This window comes from Aedes albopictus, chromosome 3, assembly GCF_035046485.1.
Source record: "Aedes albopictus strain Foshan chromosome 3, AalbF5, whole genome shotgun sequence".
Taxonomy (NCBI): Eukaryota; Metazoa; Arthropoda; class Insecta; order Diptera; family Culicidae; genus Aedes; species Aedes albopictus.
The window spans coordinates 128,210,129-128,225,979 of record NC_085138.1 but is presented as its reverse complement, the minus strand read 5'-3'; the positions used below and the strand labels follow the sequence as shown (position 1 = coordinate 128,225,979).

General features: G+C 37.7%; 1 protein-coding gene across 1 annotated transcript in view; it reads left to right on the top strand.

The window, feature by feature from the left end:
- The window catches only part of LOC109400375 (uncharacterized), a 533,446-nt gene that overhangs the window by 223,520 nt on the left and 294,075 nt on the right, over positions 1-15,851 (top strand). The window contains 1 exon segment of the mRNA XM_062860635.1: positions 12,081-12,180. Coding sequence (XP_062716619.1) covers positions 12,081-12,180 — 100 coding nt within the window.

The window sequence follows — 15,851 nt, the reverse complement described above, 5'->3', positions numbered from 1 at the left end:
CTTGGTGCAATTTCTTGAGGAGCCCCTGGAGACATTGCGGTAGTAATTTCTCAGGAATTCCAAGAGGAATTCCTATATGAATTCCTGAAGGACTTTCTGAAGGAATTTCTGGGGTATGTCTGAAGAAACCTCATAAGGAATTGCCGCAAAAATTCTTAGAGAAATTTCTACAGAAATTCTTGAACGAATCCCTGGAGATATTCTTGGAAAGAACCCTGGAGAAACCCTTAAACAAATTTCTGGAGTAACCTTAGAAGGGATTCCTGGAGGAACTTCTGGACAAGTTCCAGGTGGAATCTCAGGAGGAATTTCTGGACAAATCTCTATAGGAAATCTTGGGGAAATTCCATGGAACTATTCATGGATGAATTCCAGGAGGAATCTCTTAATCAATTCTTTGAGGAATCCTTCAATGAATTCCTGGAAGAATCTCTAGAGGAATTCTGGAAGGAATCCATGGAGAAATTTCTGAATATATTCCTAGAGAAATTCCTAAAGAAATTCCTAGAGAAATTCCTAGAGGAATTCTGAGAAGAATTTCTAATGGAGTTCCAGGAGAAATTTCGTGAGGAATTCTGGAGGACTTACAGGAGCAATTTCAGAAGGAATTTCTGGAAGAATTACTGGAGAAATCATCGGTGGAGTTTCTGGAGGAATCCATGAAATAATTCCTAGAGGAATGTGTAGAGGGAACCGTGGAGAAGAAATTTCTGGATTAATTCTTGGGGGAAACCCTGGAAGAATTTCTGGAGGAATTCCTGGAACAATTCCTGAAGTAATTGCTGTACGAATTTCCGAAGAAATTCCTGGAGGAATTCCTGAAGAAATACCTGGGGTAATTTTTGGTGAAATTAGTGGTAGAACTCCTGGAGGAGTCCCTGGAGTAATGCCTGGATGAAATCCTGGAAGAATGCCAGGAGGAATACCTGAATTAATTCTTGAATAAATTCCAGAAAGAATTTCTGGGGAAATTTTTAAAAGAATAACTTGAGGATTTCCTGGAGGATTCCTGAAAAAATATTTGAAGGAATTCCTAGAGACGTGGTCACCGGCAAAATCGATTGCAGCTGTCTTCTTAGCAACTTGCACTTCCACGTTCGAGCCCGCCGCCTTCGTAATTCAAGATAGCTGTGGATTCCCATTCATCGTTCAGATTACGGATATCTCAGCCCGTTTGAATCGTGTTGTAGGTTGTTTAATGATGTGTGTGACTCGTTTGATTTTAATATAAGTAAATTAGTGTTTAAAAATAGAATTAAGTCTAGCTAATCAGTCTGTGCGGCATTCAGCCGAAGATGTTTTCAAATAAATAAATAAAAATAAATAGATATCTCAGGAGGAAATCATTCAGGAATTCCAGGAAGAATTATTGGAATATTTCTTGGATAAACTCCGGGAGGAATTCTTGGGGTAATTTCTAAATGAATCCCTGGAGGATTTTCTTGACAAGTTCTTGGAGAAATTGCGGTAGTAATTTCTGAAGGAATCCTGGATTAATGCCTGGAGGAATCCCTATAGAAATCTCTGGAGGAACTTCTGGAGGAATGCCTGGAGGAACCCCTGGATAAATTCCTGGAGACATGCCTGTATCAATTCCTGGGGGAATCTCTCGAGAAATTCCTTAAGAAATCCCTGGAGGAAACCCTGGGGAATTTCCTTGAAAAATCACTGGAGAAATTCCTGGACTAGATGAGTTCCTGGTGGAGTTTTCAGAAGAATTCTGGGAGCAATCTAGTGGAGTTTGGAGTTTTTAGAAGAACTCGCGAAGCAATCTCTAGATGAATTGTTGGAGAAATCCCGGGATGAGTCCATGGAGAAACTTCCAGGAGAAATTTCTAAAGAAGACTCTTGAAAATTTCCTAGAGGAATCCTTAGAGAAATTTCTAGAGAAATTCTTGGAAGAATCCCTTGGAAAATTCTTGGAAAAATCTCTGGAGGAATCCCTGAAGCAATTTCTGGAGAAACCGCAGGAGGAATGCCTGGAAAGTTCTCTGGACAAATTCCTGCAGGAAGTTCTGGACAAATGCCTTGCGGAATCCCAGGAAGAATTCCTGGATTAATCTGTAAAGGAATTTTTGGGGAAATTCCTTGGAACTATCCATAGAAGAATTCTTGAATGAACTCCTGGAGGAATCTCGAGAAAAATTTTGGTAGCAAATAATGGAGGAATTTCTTTAGAAAATCCAAAAGAAATTACTGAAGAAATTCCAAGAGAAATTTATGAAGAAGCTCCAAGAGAAATTTCTGAAAAAAATCCAAGAGAAATTTCTAGAGGAATTCGCAGAGAAATTTTTGGAGGAATTCCAGGAGGAATTCCTGAAGGAATTGCGGTAGTAACTGCTGAAGGCAGGGTTCCTGATTTCCACTTTTCATCTTCTTCCACACTCGAATACAGTCAGCAGCGAACGGTTGTCGCTTTAGTTTGTGTGTTTGCTTGTCAGCGACGACAGCAAACACCGGCGAACGGTGGGAAGCCATACATGGAATTGAAACATTCGTCCTCATTCGCATCGCAAGCGATGGAGAGGTGATGCGATTCGTGAGTGAATTGCGCGTATTTGAAGTTTTCAAAAAATGTTTATTATTTTCTTTGCTAATCTAGCATTTCAACAACAATACACTAAAAACGTATGCATTACATGTAGAAATTCTTTTCTAGTTGTGATAATAGCCGCTTCGATCGCTCACCAGCATTCGTCACCATTCGCTATTCATTCATTCGCTTGCGATCCAAACTGCGACGATCGGCCACGAATATCCATGTCAACCAGCTTGCGCATCGCTTCCCACTGGTGATGGGGTTGCGTGTTTGATCACGACTATCCGTTTTCTGCATCTTTCTCGATTCGCTTCAGCAAAGAGGAGTGAATATGAATGGAGTGAGGCGAATTTACCGATCCTTGGCTGAAGGAATACCTATGGGAGTTTCTGGATAAATTCCTGGAGGACTTTCTGAAGGGATTCTTGGAGTAATTCTTAAGTAACCTCTTGAGGAATTCCTGGAGGCATCCTTAGAGGAATTTCTAGAGAATTACTTGGAAGAATCCCTGGGGGAATTCTTGCAAAAAAACCTGGAGGAATCCCTGAAACAATTTCTGGGAGAACCTCAGGAGGAACTCCTGGACAAATCTCTATTGGAAATCTTGGGGAAATTCCGTGGAACTATTCATGGAAGAACTCCAGGAGGAATCCCTAAATGAATATCTTGAGAATCCCTGAATGAATTCCTGGAAGAATTTCTAGAGGAATTCTGTAAGGAATCCATGGAAAAATTTCTGAAGGAATTCCTGGAGAAATTTTTAGAGGAATTCAGAAAGGAATTACTGCAGGAGTCATCGGTGGAATTCCTGGAGGGATCCATGATATAAATCCTGGAGGAATGTGCAGAGGAAACCCTAGAGAAGAAATTCCTGGTTTAATTCTTGGAAGAAACCCTAGAAGAATTTTCGGAGGAATTCATGGAAGAATTCCTGGATCCAAACTTAAATAAAATCCTGGAGTAATTCCTGAGGAAATACCTGGGGTAATACCTGGAGAAATTCCTTGTAGAACTCTTGCAGAAGTCTCTGGAGAAAGCCTGAATGAAATCCTAGAGGCATGCCAGAAGGAATACCTGGTATAATTCTTGAAAAAAATCCAGGAGCAATTTCCGAAGGAGTTCCTGGAGGAATCTCAAGATTCATTCCTAATTAAATACAAAGTTCGATATCTTAGGGAATTCCAGGAGGATTTTCTGAAGAATTCTCAGGGGAAATCCTGAAATCCTGGATTAATTCCTGCGGGAGTTTCTGAAGGAATCCCCTTTATGAGTTCTTCTAGAAATGTTTAAAATAATCTCGGAATTCGTTTTTGTAAGAATAACAGAAGAAATTTCCGGTGAATCCCTGAAGGAACTCTTGAAGTAATTTCTGAAGAAACCCGATGAGGAATCTCGGAAGCAAGCCCCATGAGGAACTCTTAATGGAATCTCAGGAGAGCTTTCTTAGCGAATACCTGCAAGAATTTTTGTAGGAATATTCCTGGATAAAAAAATGAAGAAATCAATGTCTACAGTAATTGTTGAAGGAAAACTAGGATCCCTAAAGGTTTTTTGTACAAATTTTTCAAGCAATTCTTGGAGTATTTTTTAATAATCGCTTAGTAAAACTTTCTAAGATTATTTCAGGAATACTTTTCTGCAGAAATACTTCGAATCATTCCAGATGTAATTATTGGGGCAATCTCTAGTGGAATTCTGAAAGGCATATATGGAGAAATTCCTGTGAAAATCTCTGAATACTTGCAGAAATACCTTAAAGGATCTTTGGTAAAATTCCTGAAGGAAACCTCGGAAAAAGCTCTGGAACAATTACTGGAGGAACCACTAAAGATGACCCAGGAAAAATCCTCGAAAAAATGTCTAGTGGAATCCCTAGATGAATTCTTGATTGAATTTCTGGAAGAAGCCATGATGAAATCACTGAAGCAAGCATTGGAAAAAAAAATCTTGGAAGAATTGTTCGTACTCATATAGTTTACGAAACTATGAACAAATCTAAAACAGTCATTTTGATTACTCAAAACTACAATACTGATTTGCATATTCACATATCGGGCGCCCATCCCGCTTAAAATTCATCTCAAGTCAGGCCCCCCCTGGGCCCCCTCCAGGAAAAAATCCTAGTTAGGCCAATGATGCTAATTGAATTTTTTGATAGAATTCTGTAACTTAGATTTTTTTTAAGCAATCTCTGGAACCATTCATGAATGAATACGACTTTCTAAAAGAATTCGCACATGGATATCTGAAAAAACCAAGGAGGAATTTCTGAGAAAGTCATTTTAGTTTACCTACAAGAATCTTTTATTTAATTTCTGGAGGAAATCTAGAGGAAGTTTTGAAGCAGTTCATGGAAGAGGTTCAAAACAAACATTAGCATTAGCATTAGCATTCATGGAAGAGGTTCAAAACAAACATTGGCAAAAAAACCGTGTAAGATATACTGAATAGATTTTCCTGCTAGATTTTCTCAAAATCCAAAGAAATCCTTGGATCCATTTTGGAAGTAATCCAAGGAAGGACTTCCTAAAACCACTTATTCCTCAACTAATTTTTGAGACTTGAACTATGTTCAAGGAGAAACGAAGTATTCGAGCGTCGGGTGTTAAAGATCATCTTTAGCGGTGTGCAGGAGAACGATGTGTGGAGGCAAAGGATGAATCACGAGCTCGCTGCGCTCTACGGCGAATCTAGCATCCGGAATGATACGATGGGCAGGACATGTTGTGCGAATGTCGATCAACATCCCTGCAAAACTAGTGTTCGTGAGAAATCCGGACCGTACAAGAAGACCTGGAAGGCACCACGCAAGGTGCGGATCAGGTGGAAAGAGATCTGGCGAGTGCTGGGCGTGACTGATATGATGTTACTTATACTAAATAAATAATGATTATCCAAGTTCTCAAAAATTGTTCAAAATCAAAATTAAATCATTGTTTAGTTCCTAGAGCATTGTCCCACTACTTTTACCTGCCCAATGTCGATTATCTGTTTCTGTTTGACTCATCTACGAAACGCACTAAAGTAACATAAGCCTTTCTTTATTTAGAACGGAGTAAAGATTTTAGTCCTATTATTACCATCCTATCTTGACAACCACGTCGTAACATAAGCTGATTATGCAAAGATTGTTGTATTACATGACACATCCTCGACGACACTTCCGGACGGTTGTCCTCAACCGCAAACCAGGGTTTGAAAAACAGTATAAATTCGCAGCTCTCTGTCAGTCCTTCCCTTCCACTGCGCACATACACAAACACGTGCGGTCAGACGACACTCATTTCGGTTTTCCTTCTCTAATCGCCTTCCTCTTATTCCCATGGCGCTCCTCTACTTGGTGGGTGGACTGGGTGGTGCCAACTGGAAGGAAAATCGGATCACTTTTCTCCATTCTTTTCTGGACCGCATTGTTTGCGTAAAGCTTTCCGGCACGTAAGAACCCAGTAGTAGTGGAAACACGATACTTACCAACTCTTTTGTGGGCAACGCTTCACAGCACAGCGCAGAGTTTGTTTCAGTCAGTCAGTGTTTCGAATTTTGCATAATTTAAAAGACTTTTAGCGCCCAGGAGGGTAGGACTCCGAACCGGGCTCTTTGCATAGTTTGCATTCCTCTTCTTTCAGGGAGTGGCTTTGCTTTGGGAAACTTTTTCCGCTTCATTTCTGTTTGCTGATTAAATGTTTCGAAACAACCTGGGCTTGGAAATTGACGACTGGTATTGCAAAAGTTTTCGATGAAGCCATTGAACGAATGACGTTAGATTCTGCGAAATGAGATCGCTTACAGCTTGTCTTAAATAATTTGAATTTTATTGCATTTAGGTATAATTGTATAAAAAATCAGGTTATGAAACCATCTTTAAACAGAATTAAAGAAACTTTCAGACGCTTTTCGTTGATGTTTTTCTAAATAGGTAAGCAAAAACAGGATAATTTTTCGAAAACTGTGGTGAATGTTTTTTTTCATGTGGCATTTTTGTGGCTTTTTCGAAACTTTTTTTACGTCCTTACGACTAAAAAAAACTTAACAATTTCTAAAAATATTTCGCAATTTATTAGAAACGATTACTTTCTGATACAAGCAATGAATTTATTCCACCCTCCTGAATAAATCCTGAATAACATTTTTTCGGCTTCGTTTACGTAAAAATAGTAGCATTTCTAAGTTTTTCAGTTTTATACGTACAAAAAATCTTAGTGAGACTCCAGCATTTTTTCAAGAAATTCTTACAAGAATTAATAAAACAAAATCCTTTGGAAAACATCCTGAAAGTTCTTCTTGGTGTTACATAAACTCTTCCAAAAATAATTTTAGAAAATTCTCCTGGATTTTCTTTGGAATTTTTCCAAGGTATCATCAAAAAAATCCTTCTCGGATTCTTTCTAGAGACATAATTTTTTTGAGAAATTTCTACAGGAATTTCTGAAAAAATTGCCTAACAACATTCTTTTAAATATTCTTTCGTGAATTGCTTTAGAATAATTTCCAAATTTTATTTTTTTCTGAAACTACTCCAAGAATTCTTGTAAAAATTCTTTTGGAGATTCCTTCAGACACTTTTCGAGCCTTCCATTAATATCTACAAAAAATGCCACCATCGATTCCTTTAGAAAACCCTCTAGGGATTTCAAAACGGTTTTAGGAGAAAAAACATAATTTCTTCAGAAATTTGCTAAGGGATGCATTCAGAAATTTTTCTAAGTGTTTAATAAGAACATCTTCAATGGATTTTCTCAAAGGATTCTTGAGGAAATTCCTCCAGGGTTTGTTTTTCAAGAAATGTTTTAGAAATACAGGCAAAACTAGATGAGTTTTCTTATGTTTTGGTTCAAAAACCGTTCCAGTACACATTCAGAGGAAGGATCAAGGTATTTTCTGAATTAATTCAGAATTTAAAAATCCGTCCAAGGATTCTTACAGAAAATCCTTTAGGGGTTCACTTGGAAATTTTCTCCAGGACCTCCTTCGGAAATTTCTCTGCAGGATGAAAAATATATATATTTTTTTTTTGAAAATCTGTCATAGATTGCTTGGGAAATTCCTCTATGAATTCCTTTGGTAATTCCTCCAGGGAATACTTCTGAAATGCCCTTACAGTATCTTTTAAAATTTCAATAATTTCTTCACTATTTTTTTTTTCATAGACTTCTTCAAAAATTTAACTAGCGATTCTTTCAGCAAATCTGTAATGGATTTCTTAAAAAAAATCCATAGACTTCTTCATGAATTTCTTCAAGATTTCCTTCAGAAAACCTTCCGAGGATTTCGCTGGGAATTTCTCCAAGGATTCGTCCAAAAAACCACTGAGAGTATCATTCGTAAATTTTATCTAAGGACTTTTTCAGAAATTCCTCTGAGGTGAATTTCAGCAATTTCTGGAAGAATTATTTTCAGAAAATCTTCTATAGATTTCTCCGTCATTTACCTCACAAATTCTTCTAGACAACCCACTTGAAATCCCTCCAGGGGATCTTTTGGAAAGCTACCACAAATTTCTTCACCATTTTCTCCAGAAGAGTTTTATAAAACAAAGTTTTTTTGAAGTTCTCGAGGTGTAGAAACTTCTCTGGATATTGTTGCAGTTTTTTTCCAATATTTTCTTCAAAAGCTGTGCCATGGATTGCTTGAAATATTCCACAATGAATACCAAGCTATTTCAAGAATCATAAGTTCAGAGTTTCTTCAAGGACTCACCTTCAAAATCTTTAAAATGTTTGCTTCAGAAATTTCTCCCAAGTTTCTTTGAGAAGTCGTTTCTGAGACTTCTTGACAAAATCTTTCATAAATTCATTAAGATATTCTTACGATATTTTCGGAAAATGTTCCAGAGATTCATTAGGAATATCTTTCTGGGATTTCTTCAAAAATATCTCAAGAGATCCCTCCAAAAAAAATATTTATTAATTCCTAGAGAAAAACTTCTCAGGATCGGTTCCAAACTTTGTGTTAAATATTTTAGAAGTTCTTCCTTGAAAATATTCTCCAAGATATCGTCAATGAATAATTAAGGATTTCATTAAAAACATGCCTTTTAAGGATTTTTTCAGAAATTCTTCTAGCTTTAAAATCTCTCCAAAGACTTTTTCGGAAATTCCTCTAGGATTTCTAGCAAATACTTTTCCAAGGATTTTTAAGAGATATTTCCAATTCCAATATTCTTGTATACATTTCTTCAGTATATAATGAAAACACTGAAGAAATGAAGACAATAATTTTGGAATTGGAAATATCTCTTTAAAATCCTTGGAAAAGTATTTGCTAGAAATCCTCAGAAAACCTTTCATGAATTCCTTCAGAAATTAATCTAGGGATTCTTTCACGGCATTCTTTAGAAAACTATTCATGGATTTCTTCAGAAATCTCTTCTGGGATGCTTTTAGAAAATCCTCCGGTGGTTTCGTTAGGAATTGCTCGAAGGATTCTTCCAGAAAATCCTTAAAAGGGTTCGCTCGGAAATTTTATTCAAGAACTCCTTCAGAAAAGGCTATAAGGGGTTCTTCAGATAATTCTCGAAGAGGATTTTTCGAAAATCTTCCATGGATTGCTTCAGAAATTCTTCCAGGGAATCTTTTGGAAGATCTTGCACAGATTTTTCCACAAACTCCTCCGGAGATTCAAATTTATTTCTAAGTTTTCTTTAAAAAAATCCATTGATTCTATCAAATACTCCTACACCAATGCCTTTAGAAAATCCTTCATAAATTTTCTTTAAATATATTTAACGAATTCATTCAGTTATGCCACATGCGATTTTTTTCGAAAATTCTTTCGAAATTTCTGTAAGGGTTCCTTTGAAGATATATTCCAAATTTTCCATCAGAAATTCCTTGCAAATTTCTTTAGAAAGTTCTTTCAGGGATTCCTTGACAAAATCCTCCAGAAATTCAATTTTTTTTCTCAAAAAAATCTTCCAGATTTTTGTTTGGAAATTCTTACAGGGATTTTGTTGGAAATTTTCTAAGAATTAGCAACAGATTCCAAAAATATCCAAAAATCACCGAAAAAAAACTTCTCAGGATTGGTTTTAAAATTCGTGTTTTGTAGAAGTTTTTGCAGTGATTCCTTAGGAAAATCCTCCGAAATATCGTCAAAGAATCATTATGAATTTTATTTTAAAAAAATATCTCCAAACTTCCTTCAGACAATTCTTCTAAATATACCTTTTGAAATCTCTCAAGGGATTCCTTCAGAAATTTCTTCATTGGAAATCTTCCTCCATCTACAGGTATTAGTCCAGTTTTCCCAGCATATGATTTTTGAAGAAATATTCCACGAATTTTTTTTTTTTTTGAATGTTCCAGTAAGAATTGGAATCCTCTAGAAAATAAGGGATTTTTATACAAAACTTTTTGTGTATTCCTTTAAAAATTCTTTCAGAAAATCATCCAGGAATTTTGTGAGAAATTTACCTCTTTTAAGGATCAAAAAAATCGTTCTTGGCTTCATTTGGAAATTTTCTCCAAAGTATCATTCAGTTGATCTTTCAAGAATCCTTTTAGGCGATCTTTCGGCCCATCTTCAACAGATTTATTCACAAATTACTCCAGTGAATCTTCCAAACATTGATGAGAAACTTCCTTGGAAATCTCTCCAATGATTTCTTCAGAAACTCCTCTGGAGATTGTTCCCGATTTTTTCCATGATATTCTTTAACAACTTTTCCATGCATTCCTTTAAATATATTCTATGAATGACTTCTGAAAGTCCCCCAGGGACTTTTTCAGAACATCTTTTACGGATTCATTTGGAAAAACCTAAAGCAATTTTTTTTTAAAATCAAAAAAATCAGAATTCCTTCACTAATTTTTCCAGGGATTCTTTTAAAAGATGTTTTAATGTTTTCTCCACAAATTTCACCCATTTTTTAAGTTTTTTCCTCCAGAAATTCACTGTTTCTTCGGAAATTCGTCCAGAAATTTGTTAAGGAAATCTTGCAGGGACTCCTTAAGAAATTTCTCAAGATATTCCAAGAAATTATTTATAATTTTCTCAAGAAAACCTCGCTTTGATTTTTTTTCCAATATTATTCCACGGTTATTAAAGAAATTTTTGCAGGAATTTTTGTTTAAATTCTTCTTTGGATTTGTTCAGAAATTACTCCAGAAATTGCTTCATCAAACCTCCCCAATGTTCTGAAGTTCAGGAATTTCTCTAGTGGAATTTCCCACAGGTATGTACAACATTGGAAATTTCCACAAGATTGTCTCAAAGAATTTCTTCAGGGTTTCCCTAAGAAATTCCAGTAAGGGTTGCTTCAAATGATTGCATGGTTTGTTTTTTTTTTCAGTGATTCCATCAGTAGTTCTATCAGACATTACTGCCCCATGAATCCGGAAAGTTCTTAAGGTATTTTATCAGAATTTCCTTTAAAAATTCTTTTTTTTTCTGAGTTTTGACACATTTTTAGAAATATTTACAGAAATTTTTCCACAGGAATTGCTTAACATTTTTCTCAAAAGTTTTTTTTTTTTCTAGAAATCTTTACAAAGGCTTATCCAAATGTTTCTTCAGATATTCTTGTGAAGATTCCTTGAAAAAATCTTACGAGAATTTTAAATCTGCGGGACTTTTTTTCTAAAACTCTTGTGAGATTTTTCAGCAAATCTTCCAGGAGTTTCCAAGGCGTTCCTTCAGGTTCTCCCAAGATTTTTTTCCGAAATTAAAAATGGTATCAACATAAATTTATCATGTATGAGAATCATGATGCAATTACAGTGTTATAGTTTTAGTTACCCATATTGTGCTTCCGGTTGTCTGTAAGATTAGGGTTAGTGCTTCATCTTTCTTAGTGCTGCTTAGTGCTACTACATATTATGAAGAAAAAAGGCGAGCAAAATGGAGCCCTATATTTTCCGTTCCAAAATCGAAAAAAAAAACAGGAGGTATATTTTGAAATCTGTAGAAAATGTTTTCTAGAGACTTAACAGCCAAAGTCCATTCGAACTAACGAGTTTTTGGTTCAACACTTCGCCACGTTGTCACCTCAAAGATTTGAAGGCTACATTCACCCATGACAAAGTTCTTTCATGGGGTCAGAAAGGGCATCGTTAACCAAAAATTGTGTCAAAACAAGGAGGGAGACAAACTTTTGCATTCAAACTGTCACTCTTCTTTTGGATGCTGGAAAGAACTTTTAATTGGTAAAAACTGCAAAGCAGAAAAGGATTCAGACAAGCATCCCGGTCCCAAATTGGTGCCCGAGCAGGTAACGAATAACTTTTCCCCGATGGAGAGGCACATTTCCCCGGACCGCCTGCGCAACCTACCAGGAATGCAAAAAAATGCCTCACCACCACAGAAAGTTTTCCCGGTTTCCCAAGGAAAGCCCAGTCCCAAAATTTAATCCATATGAATTATTCCCTCGGCTAATTAAACCGATGATGGTGCGACGCGATGCATTCCACTTGTCGGTGGCAGCGATGAACTGAGATGATGATGTATCACACTGCTGCACTATCCCACTGCTGAAGCATGCAAAACTCGAATTAATTGCAAACAAAGCTAATTCAGCCCCACCGTTTTCTGTTTCCCTTTTCAGCAAACCGAGAAGTTTGTACCATCCTTCGAGACGGTGTCATTTGCCGTCAAAAGTATTTCGCAGCAGTTTAATTGGACCGAGGCAATTCTGTTCGCAGCAGGTAAGTTAGCTTGGGGCTTAGGGCTTGGGCTTGGGCACATTGAGTTAGAGATGATTTTGAGTTGTTTTTACTTTTCCCGCTGTCTGATTTCGCTGATTCGCGTCTCCGCGCTAGCTAATTTGAATTCATTAGTAAAGTTTTGTGAAATCAAGTTTGTGATTTAAATTGCAAATGCTTTACACACAGTGTCCAATGAGTTTTGAGTGGAATAAATGGATTTGCCTCGATGATTGAATCTTCAACGCTTGTACGTAGAATAAGTGTTTCAAATGCAAAGCCTGATGTTAGTGTCGAGTATCCAGAAGAGTAGAGAGCAGTACAAGCAGAGAAGAGTTCACCGCAGAAAAAAATACAGGCTAGTACGAGTACCATAAGTAATCTCACGCTCCCAATTTCATCCTATTCGAAAACAAGCGATTATAGCACCGATTGATTCCCTTCCTTTTGTTTTCATGCATATTCACATCTAACAAGAAGCTTGTTTACTGACAGATAAAACTATGGTATTGGTAGTATCTCGTGATTCGATGTGTATGCTCCATTAAAAAATTTTATCAACCAACTATGGTAATGGCCGATAATGGTGGAACACGGTCCTCCGATGAAACTGATTAGGTTGATTCGTGCAACGCTTGATGGATTGCGTCGTGGATGAAATTTTGTCGTCCTTCGTAGCTATAGACGGATTGAAGCAGGGTAGTGGCTGTAGAACCTTTTCAATATAGTTTTTGAAAGAGTCATAGGAAAGCTGGCTTGCAAAGTTGTGGATGCATCGTCACACGATCGCACAGTTTCCTAGGTTTTGCAGACGATATCAATATCATCAGAATTAACTGCCGAGCGGTGGTAGAGGCACTCGTGTCTTTTCAAAGAAGGACAGCAATAATTGCTAGGTATTACAATCAACACCAACAAGACGAAGCACATGGTCGCTGGTACACAGCTTTGGTCCTATAGAAGACCACTTTGTCCAGAAGACTAGCAGTACTGCTGAAAGTTGGGAGTCACTCTTAGCAGCGCCACCACGAATAAAGGTGACACCAATCACGATAGTGTGAGTAAATCTTCATACTCGCATTAATACACTCTTACGCTTTTATTCAAAGTAACCACCTTAGTTCAGCAGGTGGCGGTGTCATCGGTGACGCTTGAAGAGATGAGACAATTACACCGTCTTTGACCAGAAGTTGCATAGATTGAACATTACTAACATTCGACAACGCACAAGGCATATAACACCCAGTGGCCTAGTGGATGATTCCCCGATTGGAGCGGGAATTGATCCCTGACTCCGTGGCTTACAAGACACCTAAACGACTGACGCCGGTAACCGCTCGGCCACAAAGCCCATGCCGATTGTATGGGAAAATAATAGAGTTCCATGTCTCCTTGATAGACTAAACTTCGATCCAATAGTGATGTTGGTAGCAAAGTGGTGTAAGGTGGTGAAAACTTAAAAAAAATTGAAAAAATGTGTATGCCGTGAAACTCTAGTGACGTGAAACTATCGTGTTAGGTGACACAGCCACAAATAGAAGTTTCTACCCTTTCCGTAACCCTTCTGACCGTAGTTTGGAGATGAAAACAAAATTCAGGACAGGTTTCGTTGATGTTTTAATGGGATTAAGGAGATTTCTGGAGCGTTGGAATAGTATTACGGGGGTTTCAGTAACGTTTCTAGGGGTTATAATGGCGATACAGAGAGGGGGAGGTCTCAGGAGCCTTTAACCCTCCTTTTGTATAAGGGTCATTTTTGACCCAAACCGTAGACTGCATCAGCGAGCTGTTCCGGGGTGCGAGGTTAAAGGGTGTAACAAGGGGTTTTAGGGGCTTTTCAAAGCATTTGAAATGTATTTCAGAGTTGTTCAGAGTTGTATGCAGTTTCAAGAACGGTTTAAGAGCCTTCCAATAGGTTTCAGAGCCGTTTAAAGGGATTTCAGGGCTGTTTCACAGGGGTTAAAGAGTTTTTTCTGAAGAGGTCTCAGGAGCCTTTTGATGAGATTCCGATGATGATTCGACGGGTGTTACGCTTCGCAAGTGAAACTTTTATCATGGAATAGCCGCTCAGAGGCTTATTTTTAAGATCGCGAGTGTATGATCAGTGGAATATAGCGAAAAAAATTAAAATCAAGACGATAGCTGTGAAAAGAAAATGAAGTGTTGTGTTGGTTAGAAAGATAAAATTCCTACCGAAGGATCGAATAGCAATGAATCGAAATTGGTCGCGGAATATGGAAAAAGTTAAAGATCAATCAAGGAAGAAAAGTTATTGGTTCAGAAGTGAAATTGGTTCATTGCCAGCGACACAAAGGGAATGTCGCAAGGCACAATATTTATATTCTTGACAGTTTCAAACTGAAAAAAAAAAACTAGCCCGCTGGGATTTTCAAGTAATGTATTCCGGTTCAAACGTTAATTTCAAAATTAAAACGGAATAAAGTGTAGTAAAAACCAAACGAAACATTGCATTGAAAGCACGTGACAACGGACTTGTGTAGAGAATGTTGTGCACCGGAACGTTCTGAAGCCTGTGTTGTTAGTGCTTCATTTGGAGTTTGGCCGATCGATCATGGCATCCATTTCATTATCGATGAATGGAACATTCGAATATATGAACTTGGTGAGTTCGTTCTGATTTATATTGTGTAGTTTTCTATATCACAATCACGATTGTTATGTGGATTTCTTTTGGATTATTTTCCATATTGTTTATTTTTATTATACGTACAAACTTGGGGAAGGGATCATTCTACTTTTTGTCTCGTTTCAGAGAGCGAGTAATGGCGCTTAAGCCTAGGCTTTAGAGCCTGGACATATGACTGAAATTCCTTTGGCCCATCACAGGAAGAAGAGTATCGACGGAGTGACATTAACTTTCTTAGCAAAGTCACTTCCAACGTATTTATTGTACATTTAAACTACATGCTGTACTGAGCGGTTGGTACGAGATGTCCCCATTCTTTAATTTTATTGTATCAATAACGCTGCACAGTAGGCCTGGCCACTTCAATGATTGTATTACATCTTTGATATGCTGCAAGCATTGATAATGACAAGAAAAATGATAGAAGTAGTCGATTCTATCATTTTCCAGGATTCTTTCAATGAATGGCTGTGTATGTGTAGACTAGACTAGACTAGACTAGAGGTCTCAGGAGCCTTTTGAGATTCAAGAGCGTTTCAGATGGTCTCAGGGGGTCGGAGGGGATCTCATAAGGATTGGCGATTATGGGCATTTCAGGGGTACCAGGAGATCTCAGAGGTGTTTCAAATGGGTCCAAAGGGGTTTAAAGGCTGGTACCCCTGTCTCAGAAGCATATCGAGGGTTTTCAGGGAGCATCATGGAATGTTGGGCACTTTGGGAGTTTCCCAGAGTCGTTTCAGGGGATTCTAAGGGGTTTCAGGGGATTTCAGTCAGGTTCCAGCCCAAGTAACACACTTGTCACATAAGAGTCACGGCGGCGCAGGTTGTCTTGCGCAGTAGTCACTGTGAGTTACTTCTAACAAAGAAATATGTACTTACTTGCTAGAAGTCTCAGGGGTCTCAAAAGCTTTTTGAGGACGTTCAGGAATATTTCAAAGGGATTACAGGGATTTCAGGAGCATTTGAAAAATATTACGGGGATTTCCAATGGGACGGCTACCTATTTTTTCACTATGGAGTTTGACAG